Raw genomic sequence first — 17,162 nt, forward strand, 5'->3', positions numbered from 1 at the left:
TGTATATCACATACTTGTATTAATAAAAGAAAATTGTTCAATAGTTATTCTTTTTTATCAAAACAAGTTTAATAGATTATTTTAGCACAAATTATGAGTAACATATGAGAAATCTATACAGACATACCGATAAGCTATTCATACTTTTTGAGTTACATCATTTACATTCTTGATCACCGTTGAACACTGTTCAGCATTTTGAGGGCATGAATGTTCACATATTACCATTTTCTTACGCCTGTGACCAAATACATGATGAACACATATATTCTTGAATGCCCTTCTTTTCCAAATGATGATATTCCTTCATCAACAATCAAGACAATTTATATTTTTGTGTTTAAAAACCATATCCAAACTGAAAAATAAAATATGATGAATTATATATCAACGGAAAGCTTATAAGCCATAGATTATAATAATATTGATTTTTCTAAGATGCACTTTAATAGTTGCTTTAGAAGTAACAAATCTTAATATTTAAAATCAACTTGCATGAATTTATTCTTAAGCCTTGAATTAGTGTCTGTATCCGATAATAATAATAATGATAATAATATGTCCTGTTTACTCAGGGTAGCCTCTTCAGTATTAATACTGTGTAGTCCCTGAGGGCTCTGCAATCATATTGTTACCCTGGCTTTACCCATGCTACCATGAAAAGGCGCTCAAACATTCAAGGAATCTCTTACAAATTCTACCCATTTACCTCACCTGGGTAGAATGTGGCAAATGTTGATTAATATCAAAAGATGTTAGTGCCGCTGCAGCACTCAAACCATGCACCATGTGATCCACAGTCCAGTGATGTTTCCACCAGACCACGACCTCATGACACCAATATGCCATTGTAAATGTTACATTAGTTTTGCATCTACATTTATACCTGGATGCAAGGCAAATGCAAATAGAAGACCATCCTAGAGGTGAACTTGTCGGAACCTAATCATCGGCTGAAAATACAAGTACTGGTTATAGTTAACCAATGAGGGCTTCTTCAGGCCAAGCTGGTGTTGTCAGGACCATCGTTACATCACTTTTGCCAGCAGATCACTGACAGGAATATAGTGGAGCTCATATACCTCAAACAGTTAAAGAAGCCTGGTTGAAAAAATTCAGCACACTTCTAAAAAACTTCCTTTAAATATATTGCAAATATGAGTACAGTTCAGTCCAGATGTCCCATGGTCATTTAATACTGTTATTGATGTACTGGACAAACATGTTTGCAAGCATGGAGATATCTTCTATTGCATGTAGCTTGGTGTAGGTGATGAACTGCCTCCTTATCCTCTGTAGCTCGGCATTGTTGATTGATCTTGCTAGATGAACGTATACATACCATGGTTAAGGATGATAAACAAAGAATACATGGATTTAAATAATGTATAATATAATGTATAAATAATAGTAATCAGCATCTCAACATGAAGTCATTTTATCAATATTCCTGTGCATATTTAAAAAGGATATTTTGTCCTTAGCTCCTGGTATTGAAATATCATCCCCTGGTATGCTGGTCTTCTGTGCACTCATCAGAGTCTGTTGATGAAAATAACGGCAGAAAACAGAACATACTGGTAATACAATATTACATACAAATCCCTGATCCATACCTGCCAACATTTGAAAATAAGAATTAGGAATTTTTAGCACGGTATATGCCTTCGAGAATAAGAAATTGCACTTGCAGCAGCAGTGTAACTGGCAATACGCAGTAAATCTGTACCAAAAAGCAAATACAAATTCACTGCTCGATCATGCAGCCATTCAACGCACGCAATTTAGACAAATCTGAATATTCTGCATTTTTAGGTCCTACAAATCCAGAAAATCTTAATATTCTGGATTATTCGCAAGGGTTGGCAGGTATTCCGATCTCTAAATGGACATTAGGACATATTTTGATCAATGAAATTAATTTTAATCAAAATTCTGCAATCGATATGACAATATTTAAAACTCACTTTCAAACTCTTCAGAAAAAGTTAAACTTCAACAGTATGTATAAACAATATAATTATTCTTTGCTGAAGAATTCTTTCAAATTAGGAGTTCAAGGTGTCGATTTTAAGGTTAGGTTCTACAAACATAGTATTCAAGACATTAATTGAATTGTTTCCATGGTTTCACAGGATGACACTCACTCACACTCACAAAATTTGCTAACTTTTGTGCAGGAGATTCTAATTTTACAGTAGTCTTGTTGTGGTATGCATGAATGAACCATAAATATTATTATGTAACATACTCGAGAAACAATGTAATCTTTCATGCCACTTCATTTCTTATTCCTTTCACAAAATCCTGGCCTTTCCTTATATCATCAGTAAAATGGTTGTCAATGCTTGGCATAATCGCATTCGATTCCATGAGCTTTTATGTGTCGCAAAGACATATCCAATCAGGCTCTGGCATGTCATTTTCAGGAACTTCTTTAATAAGATTTTCAATGAAATTGGGCTTAAACTTTCTGTGCTTTAATTTAAACCAAAAATTGATTTATTCAAATAAAGTATTCTAATATATGATATGAATGTACTGAATTATATTTATCCTTAACTTAAGAAAAAGTATGAATATGCATTGAAAAAAAAAATCATAAGGATTTATGATATAAGATATTAAACCTAGTATTCAAGGAAACAAAATGATAACAAAAATTGAGGATTGAGCTCTTGAACGTTTACGTTAACAAATCAAGTAGCATTAGTGGGTTGAGAGTTGAGAGTCATTACCGTCACTGCTTCCTGTGTTCTCTTGTCCAGTTCATATAGAAAATTAGTTGCTGACAGAGGTTGCTAAAAAAGAAAGAAAAGGAATAAAGATCAGTAACAAATATGATTTATTCATGTCATTTATTGCGCTTATTTTCATTTCCAAACATAAAAATAATAATAACACGATAACATGTGCAGGGCATGGTAATCACAAAGAACTAAACAAAGTTCAAATATATAAATTTATATACCAAATTGCATTCATAAACTTTAACTATTTCTGTAAAATTCCCAGTAACCATGGTTAAAACAGTTCTAAAATCCCAGTAACCATGGTTACCGGGAAAATAGTTCAGTCTCCATGGTTACCCCATAGGTTTACATGTTAAAAAGTGGTTTGAGCGATCGAGGATACCGTACGTGTGCGAAGAATTGGTCGGTATTTTCATACAAGACAAGACAATTCCAAACAAGACAAAAATGGCTAAAGAAACTGTCCAAAGATTTCAACTTATCAAATGCAAGACTCGCTGACAGCACGAACAACAAAAAAGGTACGTGAAATTATCCATAAACATGTTCGTTTAGTTGCTGAAATGGAGTACCAGCATAGACGTAGACGAAAATAGATCTAGTTGTCAGGGTTTCTGATCGCGCACCCGATGTTGTGTGCTGAAATTCTTCCCATAGAGATTACACGCAATGCAGTCTCTATGCAGTCTACGTGCATTGCGCGACCATGCAAAAAAAGTCAAGTTTTTTTTTTCAATTCGATATTCAAACCTTTATCTGTTGTGATCCTGAAGGTGATACTCAATAAGTGAGGTGTCATATGAAAGCGCAGGTTCTTCTCTCTATTCCCCACAGGGCCGGCCCACCCCCAAAATTGTAAAAATATCTTGCTTAGACTAGAATCTAGATCTAGTCTACTCTCAAAGATACACTCATAAAAAACAACCGTGCAGATAAACTAGAGAAAGGCCAAGGTGGTGTCATTAGTTGACTCTTTTGTTTTCGGCATATAAAAGTATTAATGACTGCTTTAATATTCGAGAAATAGTTGTTTTTATACGCTCTCGGGAAGGTTACAATTGGGCTATTGCCCTCGGCAGGCCTCGGGGCAATAGCACAATTTTAACCTTCCCTATAAAAACAACTATTTCTCTCAAAGCAGTCATTAATACTATACTACAACATGACTTGGATCCAACAATTAGGTACATTTTTCCATAATGTTCAAGAGATTGCATAATTCAATATTTTTTCTACCACCAAACACCTGAACAAAACAAGACAAGAAAAAAAGAAGAGATGTTTAGAAATGCAGAGGCAAAGATGGAAACCAAAGGCTCGTATGATGAAGGCCACTGGGAAAAGCACTAACTCACAAGCACACACATCCACATGATCTAACTGTGGTATTATAATGCATGCAGTATGAAAAATCCAAACTTTTGGAAATCCAAACCATTTTCCAGTAATTAGAAGCTCCAAAAGTTTTGTTCATCAAATACAAGTACAGGTAAAATTATCAGCTGCACGCCATGAGACTCACAGCCTACGAGACCAAAATGCATTGCCATAGGGATTCTCTTGTGACATATATTTCATGATTCCTTCTTTCCTTCAATCTACTGCCAACCACAATGACATGGATGCTATCACTTACAGACACTGTCGATAAGTTACGTGGAGGAGCTTTCCTGAGGAATAGGGCATCGTATATTTCCTGACATGGCAGTTCATCTGAAGGAGCTATGGAGAACAGAGGAGAATCCCATCTATTCTTGGAGACGGGAGCCTCAAATCTCATCACCAAACCATCAAATCTAAAAACAAATAGAATACAGGGGTGATAGTGAGCAATAAAAAAAAGGTTTTTTGTTTCCCCCTTGATCACGCCCCCCTTGAGTAAAAAAAAAGATAAGAGGATTCGCAGGAAAAAAATGGCATCTAACAACATTCCCCCCTTTCGAGTAAGAAAATTGGGGAAAAAATAAGGGAAAATAGGGAAGTTTAGAAAAAATAACGGGGAAATCGGTAACATCAGGATAAAAGAGGGAAGAAGAAAAAAAATCTGGTAAAAAAAAAAATCGGGACACCGATTTAAATCAGGTTTCTATCAGGCCTGAGAATAACACAAGGAATAATATTTTAATCATAGCAGTGAAACCACAGAAAGAATAAATATACCGGTAGAAGGGATATCACTATGGAAATTACCAGAACCATAACAAGAGTTCCCATTTCTTTCACCGGGGCTGGAGTCGCTGGACATATGGTCCCCTAACAGCTGGCTACAGATCCTAAAATGTTATTAACATGGGGCCACTGCATACAGATCCTAACATGGCAATGCAGATCCCTGTGAAAAAGAAAATAGTATCAAGCAACTAGAGCCCTGCTTTAATGCAATGAAGCTTTCTGTAACATAACTTGGGATAAAACGTTAGTATGTCGGTCATTGACAAAGTTTAAGATCACCTGGAATTTTGATATTTCTTCCAGACACTGAGCCTGAATTAAACGTCTCGATGAATAATGACATAACCTGTATTTTACAGTGGTCCCTATCGTCTTTTTAAAATTTTATTGCAAAGGCGCGACTTGTATGACATATTTGTTTGTAATGCAGCATGGGGAAAAAAAAGCTAGAATAAAAGGAACCCTGATAAAAGGACCCGCCATTATAGAGCTTCTTTTTTGTTAAGTCTGAATGTTGATTAGCCAAAATAGGGTTCAGCAAAAAATGACTTATTTGCTAACAATAGAATGTGTGGTAACCCAATGAAGCAATGCTTCATAAGTTTAGATTTTCAAGTTTGCATTTTGCAGGGGTGGTCATAAATTGTTTTAAATTACTGTTCACCGAGAAGAACTTACTCTTTCAAGTCCTTCCTATGTCTAGATGAATGCCAAATAGGGCATTCAATCATATCTGAACTAGGTTAATTGAACCGGAGTAAGATCAACTGGATATGAGATAATTAAAAACAAAATTACATTTCTTAAAGTACCACATACTTTTACCCATTCCACATACTGGTTGAATGAGTAGAGTGATATAACAAACTACGGTAGAAAATAGTGTTTATGAATAACCTCAAATGAATGGGAACTGAAAACTTACCATTTTCTTCATGGAACTACAAGTATATCAAGTAAAATTGTAGTTTTCGATGACCAGTAGGTCAAATAAACCAAACATGAAAATATTTTATAACCAAAAGATAAACCAAACATGAAAGCATTTTATAACCAAAAGATAAACCCAACTGATTCGATGTCCATAAGGAACAAGTTGTCATTCGTGTTTTTAACTGAAATTATCCCAGTGGTTTTTACTAATCCAATGCCTAAGTACATGATGATTAAAAGTTGCAAAAGAGAAAGAATTACTTGACTCATCCCATTAAATTGAAAGATAATTTTTGCTAAATTTTACATTACGAGCTGGAATAATTGATGGATTATTCTGCTGATTTCCAAATGCTTATGAATAATAAAATTAAAAACCTTACATTTCCTTTGTATATTTTTCCTGATCCTCTCTTTCTGAATTCCACGTTGTCGCCACCTCAACAGGAGTATCACAGAAAATCTTTTCCAGAGAAATAGAGGTAGAAATAAGTAATAAAACAAGACAACTTTACAATGCCGTGCGTCCCCCCAAAAACTATACACTTTTGAAATGGTTGCCGAATAAAAAATGTTTGATTCGGGGGGGAAAAGTTTTATATGTATGGATAGCTCATAAACTCAACTTTCATATGACACCAAAGAGTCCAAAAATAATTCATGCTTGGGTGAGCACTGCTCACTTTTGTAAAGGGTATGAAATTCAGGTTGCGCAGGAATTAGCCTTCCAATTTGTGAGAGGTAAATCCTTTGGAGCTTTAAACAAAGTTTTAAGGGTGATATAATACATTCATGATTTGCTGAGTGAACAGGAATTGCCGTATTTGAATATTCAATTTACATAATCCCTACCTGGGTATTAAGTAAATTGATGAGATTTTCAACTAATCTTACAATAATTGCAATGTGGGGTGAAGGTTTTTATTCACAGAATAAAGATGTAAAAAAATACATGTAAAAAAATAACAATTTGTAACATGGATTTGTGGATCATGTCATCTTCGGCTCGCAGCAGGTGGGGATTTAGCCTTCTGACAAGGCCTATGACTCTTTTTTTGGCTATTTTCCACCCTAATCAGCGGCTGAGATGAATCTAGGGACCCGTTGTGAACACGCAATCGAATGGCGGTAGCCATGAGGCCTTTTGCAATGTAGGTTTTACTGCTCTGCATGAATTATTCATTACTTTGGATTTATTGACCAATCAGGAGAACCATCTCCCAGTTGGCTTCGTTCTTGATTCGTTCATTATCAAAACATGTATAAAGAAAAGGTAAAAGATGTAAATAAGTTTTGCTCATGAGATAAACATATAAATGATAGATACAAAATATCACATTCAAATCTATTTTACAGGCGAAATTACAATAAAATAGGAAGCATTTGATGACTTATGCTAACAAACATAAGTGAGATAATTGGACTTTCCCTAAAATGCACCAGTTCAACTCGTTTTCGTTCCATGTAGAGGTCAGTGGTCTTAGCCCGTATGTTATTCTTAGTTCATAGTAGCTAGGTCCATGTTCGCACTACGTAGAGTTTACTGTGTGTGTGTGTGTGTGTGTGTGATGGATACTATATGCAAGGATACGTTCGCTGATTGGACGCTACCATTTTGGTAGAGAATTCCAGTCGGAAACGAAGGTTAACATAAGAAATCCAACCTTGATTGCTAAAGGCTACTTGGATGCCCTACTCGCACTGTCGTTCACTCGGGTTTTCACGATTATTCTCGTTATAGTCGCTCGGCGTCTATCAGACACGTGGCCTTGTTTCAAGACTACTGGACAGCTAGTCATAGGTCATGTATTATTTTCACTATTACCAGTATAAGTTTGTCATCTTATTCTGTAAATAAAAAGTGCATGCTAAATCAATATGATTGCTAATGTGAAATTGCAGCCTCTAGCTAGTCTCCAGCTCGTATAAAACAATGGTGCAAGGAAATGTATAGTGGCCGAGACAACAAACACATAAAAACATGACATTAATTCATACACTTTGAGCTGTAAAGAGATTAAGATTCATTTGACATAGAAACATATTGTCTTTCTTGACCCTATCTATTCTGGGCTATTGTGAAGCTGCATAGCCTGGTTTTATTGTTGTTTTATTTCATTTCTAACTATAATCCAACTATTTTGACCCCCAAAATAAACACCCAAACTATAAACAAGACCAAATAACCAATGTTTTATCTCTTTTTTTGAAAAATAAGATTTCCCATGTTTTGTACACAAATCACAAAAATGAACGATTTTCAGGCTGACACTCAACGGTAGGTCCGATTTTTGAAAAAAAATTGTTTCAAAAGATGTGCAAGACTCGAAAGAATAAAGGCATACAATTTCAGTGCAAGATTTTTATTGCGTTAAAAAATTATCGCGAAAAATGTAGAGGGGGGCTTCTAAACCCCCCCCCCCCCCTCCAGACTAGATAGGGTTAAGTAACATGAATCAATATATAAAACTGATAAAACAATACATTGTAACAAATGTTGCTCTTGGTTTGTGCAGTAAAAAAAACAACCAAACCAAACATTAAATCCAAAGTTAAAATCCCTGCTCAGAGCAATGTTAATACTCACCACACAATGAGGAGTCTGAGATGATTTAACAGCACAGTACAGCTCATACCTGAAACCTAGCCAGAAATAAGAGAATATTACACCATGTAAAAAATCTTTAATTACAACAACTTCAAAAGTAATAGGGCCTAATAATATTTTTTAAATGGTAGGAGAGGTTAAATTTGGTGGCAAAAACATCTCAAATCTCAGATATGCTGACGACACAGCACTTTTCGAATCTTCCAAAGATGGAATTGATAGTCTCAATCATGCAGTAAACGATGCTGGCGAAAAACTTGCATTTAAATGTTAAAAAGACTAAACTCCTAGTTGCTGGTAAAACCTCAGATACCGATTGTAGCATCCAGATCGACGGGGAACAGTCAAAGATGTGGAAAGCTTCAAATATCTCGGATCTACACAGAGCAGCGATGCCAGCTGTACCAGTGACATAAAGATAAAAATAGCCATAGCAAAGAAGAGAATGGTTGACCTGCATGTACTTTGGTATGACAGGAACATGTCAACCGGCCTGAAAATAAAACTGGTCAAAACCCTGGTTTGGAGTGCTTTGCTAGTTTGCTTTATGGTGCTGAAAGCTGGACACTGCTCAAAGCCGATGAAAATCGCAGCAGAAATGTGGTTCTGGAGGAAAATGCTAAAGATCAGCTGGAAGGACAAAAGAACTAACCCCAGAGTTCTACAAGAACTAAACACAGAAATAGATCTCCTTGGAAAAGTGGCCCGCCTCAAGATGGGTTACTTTGGACACATTCTGCATGGCAGTGGGAGCCCCTTAGCAGCACAAATAATAGAAAGCCAAGTAGAAGGAAAAAGAAAAAGAGGCAGACAGAGAAAGCAGCAGTTTGATAACATCAAAGAATGGACAGGTCTCACATATTCAGAAGCCAAAAGATTAGCACAGGATAGAAACAAATGGAGAAAGACAACAAGAAGACATGCAGATGTGGTCGCCAATTGCCAGCAACTGACGGTGGCAGCCAGATAGCCAGGTTGCCAGGTAGTAGAGGTTATATAAAAGCTAAATATTATTATGGATAATTTGTTTCTCTCTGTCAAAATTCAATCCAAACGATATGGCAGTGAACAATTTACATTTCCTCCACACCGTACAAGGAAATTAAATCTATAGTTTTCTCTGAAGCTGTAAGCTACTTTTTCCAAAGATAACTTCATTGGATGGATATCCTAACAAATTCATTAGTTGCGTTAATCTCCAACCATGCCCACCCAGCATGTCTGCTTGTTATCATAAACTCACCGGATTACAATAATAGAATGACCTTTTCCACACAAATCTAGACTAATACATCTCAGGTCTGGGGATGAATAACTTTCCATTTTGGGGGGTCTCCTATAAAATGTAAATTTGGTCCAGAGGGAAATTAGTAAAAGCTAGTATCCACATCCTCAACCACTATGTCATGACAGTAAGGATCATGAACCTCCCTCGTGAGAGATCCAAACACACATTTCCACCCAAACATAGTGGGAATAATAACCAAGTACAGATTTCCTAGGGAAAAAACAGTTTGAATCTGGAATAGAATGCAATATTAAGCTAAACATTGAAGAAAAAAAAATCAAAATGCTAAATTTTCTCCTTGATTCATCTCTAATCAGACAGGCTTCCTTGTAACAGGGGGATAGTGAGCACTAAAAAAAAAATAGGTTTTTTGTTTTCCCCTCAACCACGCCCCCCTTGAGTAAAAAAAAGGGAAGAGGATTCGCGGGGAAAAAATGGCATCTAACAATATTCCCCCCTTTCGAGTAAGAAAATTGGGGAAAAAATAGGGCAAAATAGGGAAGATTAGAAAAAATAACGGGGAAATCTGTAAAATCAGGATAAAAGAGGGAAGAAGAAAAAAAATATCTTTTTTTTTTTTTTAATTGGTAAGAAAAAAAAATTGGGAAAATTTTTTTAAAAATGGGAAAACCGATTTAAATCGGGTTTTTATCAGGCCTGTTGTAATCACATGATTCTCTCTACTCCAGGACTGGGGTAGTTTGGGCTGTGTGACAAACAAGTATGGGACTCTTGAAAATGTTTACACCTAGGGACATTCTCTTTAGAAAGCAATCTGAAAGAAATCACCTCTCTCTCGTCTCAGGCTTACCTTTAATGTAATTCAGGGAGTCCAAAATGACAAGATCATCTTTAGAAAGCAATCTGAAAGAAATCAACATTGTCATATATATAATCTGAGTAACCATGTGTTAAAGAAGCAAGATCCCAGAGTTACATGTGTCTCCTCGCCATTTGGCCCTATTTCATATTTCATAAACAACATTTAAAAGTAGGTGAATGTTGCTGCCTGTGCTTCCAAGAATATTCTACAAATTGACGATGATGATTTTGATGACGATGATGATTATTATACTTATTATTATTAATAATCATCATTATAATCTTCATTAATATTATTATAATTATTATTGTTACCGTTATTATTATTGAAAAATTAATATCTCTGAAAAGTATGATTCTTCTGGGTAGCCTGTGCCTAAAGTTGTTCTTTTTACATTTTAATCAGTATTTACTTTATGCATTCATGTATAAGACTGTAAGTATAGTTTAAGGGGAAGTCCACCTTGATATTAGGTTGGTTTCAATAAAAGCAGGAAAATGAGAGAAACAAATTGCTGAAAGTTTGAGCAATATCAAAAAAAGGAAAATTACACATTTTTGAAGCTGTCATCAGTAAAACACAAATTGGCAACACTATGACGTATCTTGCGAGCTCCTCTCCAATTTGTTCTGTATTGGAAATCTTATAAACTGCATTTTCTTAGTTATTGATGATGAAATAGATTTCTGTCATACAGGGGTTGTATAGCAACATATTTGAAACAATCATATTTAGGGTGAATGTACGACTGAAAATTTTGGTAGGGGAAACTATACATTTTTGAAGTTCTTTAGTACAGGGTAAATGGGAGGGGAGCTTGCAAAATACCTCACAGAGTTGCCTATTTGGCAAGACAAGTGCAATAAAAAACAAATGTACCATAAAGAAAGCAATATGAAGCTTTCTGAGAAATGGAGTGAGACAATTTGGCAGTGTCTTTATAACACCAAATATATTTTTTATATAAGCGATATATTCAGTATTTGCCACATATTGCTGTCAACGCTGTGTAAGGCTTGATTACATTTATAACTGAGCTTTACCTTTGAGTTGATGACTTGAGCTTTCCTCTGGCATCTTTTTCTTTCTTGGAATCTATGCAAGTAATGAAAGATAAAGAAAATTACTTTCAAATTGTTTTTTTGTTTGGGATGAAGTTTGTAGTGTTAGTTAACTGCGGGAAATGGTCCACATAACACGTTGTACCTGTTCTAAAATTAAAAAAGAAAAAGAAAACAAGCACACAATCACAACAAGAAGTCAAATGAACCAGAGACCAAGGCAAGGGGGCAGTTTCTGAAAACTGTCATAAATAAGTCTAACTCTAAGTTCACAAATATGTCCCTGAGAAACACATATTACTTATGACAGTGTCAAGAAACGGGCGACAGGATTAGACCATTGAATCATTTGTATGTTAGTTTTGGACTAAAGCAGAAACAAAAAAGGAAAAAGTTTTGAAACTACCAAATGGATAGAAACACACATAGCTGCATTACTATCCTGGCTGTGTATTAAAAGCTGTTTTATTGATTCGCAACATTTCAAACAAAACTTCTTCTTCTTCAGTTGCAGTACAGGCCACCGTCAGGTGTACTGTCGTACTGTTGAGGTGCAGTGCAGATGTGTGTACAATCCCCCTGTCCACACACAACATTTTCCGTGATTAGGCGTGATTAGCTATACCGTTTCGCGATAGTGATACCATTTCGCGATAGTTTTACGATGAAAATTGTGTGTGTGGACGCTCACTAATAATGAAACTAGTCTAACGAAACGCAGGTTTGGGCATCGTTTCGAACTGAAACTCAATAAAGAATCACGCCTAATCACGCCTAATCACGGAAAATGTTGTGTGTGGACAGGGGGAGTGTAACTAGTGTAACTAACTCGGCGGTGCTTAACGTGACCTCAAAAGGAGACCAGACCTCTCATTTTCGCTTCCATTTCATGACCGCAGTAGCAAACTGCGCACCTATTCGACATTTCGCTGTAGAGTTTCAGGATTACTTTCTTCTGTGTGTGGACATCCTGGAATTTATACAATGATTATTTATACGACGTTTCTTGTGTGTGGACACTCTGAAATTTATACGATGATTCTTTATACGATGTTTCGTTATAGAGTTTCAAAATAAATTGTTTTGTGTGTGGACACGCTGTAAGTTTGATAAGAGGTACAGTTAACTGAGTGCGAGTAAAAACAAATATTGTTTTAGCGGAGCTGGGTCTTTTGTACCTCTTGCTTGAAGGTGTTTGATAGCAGAGGTACAATTAACAGTGTTCTGAGGGAGGAAGTTCCAGAGTCTTATAGCATCCGGGAAGAAGCTCCTCTAGTAGACCAGCGTTCTGGCAAAAGGAACTGCGAGGGAGGTGTGTGGGATGTCCATCAGCGAGTTGATGATGTGATAGATCATCACCACCTTAGCCTGTGCCCTGTGTTCTTGTAATGTTGCCCACTTGAGCTGGTTCAGCATGGCTGCTACGCTGCTTGTCCTGCGGTGGTCATTGAAGATGAAGCGGACAAAACGTCATTGAACTATTTCAAGCTTCTTGATGTTTGCTTGCGTGTGAGGGTCCCATATGATGCTGGCGTACTCCCATGATTGGTTGAAGGAGAGTGTTGTAGCACAGCACTTTAACCTATCTGGGACATGGTTGCATATTCCTTTGAAGAAAGGCACAGGTAAAGTTGGCCTTTCTGGTGACAGTGTTGATGTGTTTCCAGCTGAGGTTCTTCTGCAACTCGACACCTAGATACTTTGCTGTATTTTTGTCATCTAGGGTATGTCCGTGGATGGAGTAGGATATGATGATAGGTTTGCGTTTATTGGTGACATGGAGAACCTGAAATTTCTATGGGTGAATTTCATCAGCCGATCACGCTCCCATTGTTGGAGCGAATCAAGATCCTCTTGGAAACATAGGGCATCTTCCTGAAGACTTCCTCTGTCTTGATGTTGCTGTATTCATGTAGCATACAATCATCTTCGAAGAGCCTGGCTGTTGAGTTTGAGGACAGGTATTCTGGCAGATCGTTGATGAAGAGCAGAAACAGCATTGGGCCGATAACACTGCCTTGCGGGACGCCAGATGTTACTCGGCTGGTGTTGGAGATGGATCCTTCCAGCACAACCTTTTGGGTCCTGTTACTCAAGAAGTCAGAAACCCATGTGTGTGTGTGTGTGTGTTCCCGGAATAGACCCGGATTCCATAGAATTGAAGCTTGTGTAACAGCCTTCCATGGGGAACCTTGTCAAATGCTTTGGAGAAATCAAGGAGTACCATAACCAATTGTTCTCTGTCATCGATGGCTTTGGCGAGGTCTGGACAGCAAGAACAAGCTGGGAGACGCAGGATCGTTTCTTGCAGAATCCATGTTGTGCATCAGACAAGATATTGTGGTCTTCAAGGTGGCTCATGATGCTGCTTAGAACGATGTGCTCCAGTACTTTACAGGTCACTGACGTCAGAGAGAGAGGCCTGTAGTTCTCTGGCTTGCTATGGTCACCTTTCTTGAAGATTGGAGCAATATTCGCCATTTTCCATTCATCCGGTATGACACCCTGGTTAAGGGAGACTTGGAAGAATAAGGTGAACACAGGTGTCAGTTCGGTGGCAAGTCCCTTCAGAAGTCTGGCTGGGATTTGGTCAGGACCCATGGCTTGAAGAACATCAAGCTCAGACTAGCTTTAAGGGCTCTCTCGAAATGTTTTTTTAATGATATTATTCGAGAGAGCCTTAAACGGCTCCCATACCCCTGCACGGAGAGGCATGTAAACAAAACTCAAAAGTGGTCCAAAATCACACTTTCGCGCACCCGACCAATATTGGACAGTGGCTTTGATAAATTTTGTCCGAGTTTTGGTCTTAATTAGCGCTTTAATTTCAAAATCGGATCTAAAAATAACAAAATAAGAGCAATTTTCTTACCAGACCGATACAGCTCAGCTCCCTTTTCACGTGTACCGTGTGAATTCACGATGTCTACACAATGGTGATGACCTCTGACTGGCACTTCCGTAATTGTGGGTAAATTGTGCTGCTTCCGTATAATGCGCTGTATGAGTGTTATTCAGCGCATTATACGGAAGCAGCACATTTACGAAGTGCTAGTCAGAGGTCATCACCATTGTGTAGACATCGTGAATTCACACGGTACACGTGAAAAGGGAGCTGAGCTGTATCGGTCTGGTAAGAAAATTGCTCTTATTTTGTTATTTTTAGATCCGATTTTGAAATTAAAGCGCTAATTAAGACCAAAACTCGGACAAAATTTATCAAAGCCACTGTCCAATATTGGTCGGGTGCGCGAAAGTGTGATTTTGGACCACTTTTGAGTTTTGTTTACATGCCTCTCCGTGCAGGGGTATGGGAGCCGTTTAAGGCTCTCTCGAATAATATCATTAAAAAAACATTTCGAGAGAGCCCTTAAGGCTAGCTCAGACAGGATCTTCAGAACCCCTGGTGGAGAGAACTCAACTGATTTCACTCAAAATCAGTACTTTAGTGTTAATTGATGACACCTAAATAGCAGTAAAATACAATTTTCAACTTCTATACTGATGTTGAAAAGAATAATTTAAAAATTGAAAATGTAAGTCTAGATCTAGTGTCAAATTTGCCGATCAGCCACATCGGTTCTATTGTGTGCAGTCTGTGTGTGGTGTGTAGGCCTATTTGTGTATTATACCTGTCTCTCAGTGCTAGAGGTCAATATGCATTAGCATCGACTCTATCTAATATCTATGCTTTACTGGAGCTGGAGTGGATAGAAACTGGGATAGCATATGGACATGACTAAGCTAACACAGAATACAATACGTGGGACAAGATATTTCAACCACTTACCTGCATAGACATCGTTTTTGTCTGTTCCAAAGCTGTCGTCGTTAATGATAAGGCATTTTTTGTCAGTAGATGATTCAATAAATGACTGGAGCTGGTTAGATCGTTTACTCTTCCCGCTACTCGGGTACCCACACATAATTACCAACGGCATAATCGAGCCAAAATAAGGCCTACACAGCACGAGATCACCGCACAGAATTTCAGAATTCACAATCTCACTCACGAGTCGAGTCGATCGTCGAGCTAGTGATAACACGTCGCCCGGTCGCGCCGGGCCGCGTTATTTTTTTATGCGGCACAGATTGGGGCTTTTTTTTAAAAGGGGTCTTGATTTACAGACTAATAGTGGTCGTGTGCGTACTAGTTGTAGAGGTCTGTTTTTAATAGTGTTACATGTAATCCACTACCGTATGGAAATCATTACATCCAGTGGCGGATCCAGGGGGGGGCCGAAACGGCCGCGGCCCCCCCTATTGGCGGCGCAAAAAAAAGAGAAAAAAAAGAAAGGAGAAGAGAAGAAAAAAAGGAGAAGAGAAAAGAAAAGAGAAGAGAAAAGAAAAGAGAAGAGAAAAGAAAGAAGAGAGAGAGAAAGAAAAAAGAAGAAGATACCCCCCCCCCCCCACCTCACTCCCACTCCGGGGTCGGAGGGACCGATTTTGTGTTCCCAAAATTTCCGATAAAGGGTTACTTTTCACGCAACAAAGTCCGGCCCGTAATACACACAAATCCGGCCCGCTCTGACTTTACACACCGAAGATAAAGGGGTGCTTTTAAACTAAGAGAGGGAACATACATGCGCGTACCCTAGATAACACTGAGTGGGTGGGGGGGGGGGGCGGGGGAGGGGGAAGGTGGGAAGGGGAAGAAAAAAGTCGGGTGAGAAAGGGGGAAAGACAAGGAAATGGCGCTAAGTGACAGTAACGACGAATATTAGGGAAAAACTGTAATCGGGAGATTTGGGGTCATTCCAGAAGGCTTGGAAAACGTTATTGAATAGAGGGGGCCGGGCCGGCCGCATAAAATCTCGAGCCACGGATTCAAAGTTAAACGTTACAAACAGCCCCTGCTTTTTGAAAAAAATTAAAAAGGGCACAATATTTTGGATGTCTTTCAAATAGATGCTATATACTAAACAGTCAAATTTTAAATTAACGGTATAGGGCCGCTTCACAACTCTTATTTTGCCCTTCATTTGGATTCAGCTCATACCAACTCGCTTGTGCTTATATTTGAACTCATGTTGGTAGTGATAATGGACAGCGGCGGTGATCCTGGGCCCGATAGAGGGACACGTCCCCCCGGAAATTTAGATATTTAGCTAGAAAGAAATATACATGTAGCGGAAAGAACGTACATATTGGACTAAAGGATTTTCTAGAATGCATAATTTCAGCATTCTACATTGCAAAATCTCGCTTGGTCGCTACGCCCCGGCCCTCGCCCGATAACACAAAACTAAGATATGACGCTCCCGGTTGCGATTATTTCATGGTTGGTGTATAAATAGATCTTTTTTTTCCCCTTTCATTTCTACTGACCTTATTGTATGCTATCACAATCATGTTTGTTTCATTTTCCCTTTAAAGCATGCGTAGCTAGGGGCGGTAGGGGCAGTAAGAGGACATAGGACGAAAAAAAGGGGCAGACAAAGAAACATTTTTGACAAGTCTAAAACGGTACAACAAATCATCTTCTTTCTCTAATAATTTAATGAAACATTAAGCTTCTGCGCTT

General features: G+C 37.9%; 1 protein-coding gene across 1 annotated transcript; it reads right to left on the reverse strand.

Annotated features, from left to right (window-relative positions):
- Positions 1-47: 47 nt before the first annotated feature.
- Positions 48-15,697, reverse strand: LOC752818 (protein KTI12 homolog). The gene is made up of 9 exons (XM_031000534.1): positions 15,429-15,697; positions 11,621-11,672; positions 10,566-10,618; positions 8,446-8,501; positions 6,242-6,321; positions 4,390-4,549; positions 2,739-2,801; positions 1,474-1,542; positions 48-1,332 (listed from the first exon to the last, which is right to left on the reverse strand). The coding sequence occupies exons 1-9, from the start codon at positions 15,577-15,579 to the stop codon at positions 1,189-1,191; spliced, it is 828 nt and encodes a 275-aa protein (XP_030856394.1). The 5' UTR covers positions 15,580-15,697; the 3' UTR covers positions 48-1,188.
- Positions 15,698-17,162: the final 1,465 nt, after the last annotated feature.

The sequence above is a fragment of the Strongylocentrotus purpuratus genome, unplaced genomic scaffold (genome assembly GCF_000002235.5).
Source record: "Strongylocentrotus purpuratus isolate Spur 01 unplaced genomic scaffold, Spur_5.0 spur5_scaffold_6, whole genome shotgun sequence".
In the NCBI taxonomy this organism is placed as follows: Eukaryota; Metazoa; Echinodermata; class Echinoidea; order Camarodonta; family Strongylocentrotidae; genus Strongylocentrotus; species Strongylocentrotus purpuratus.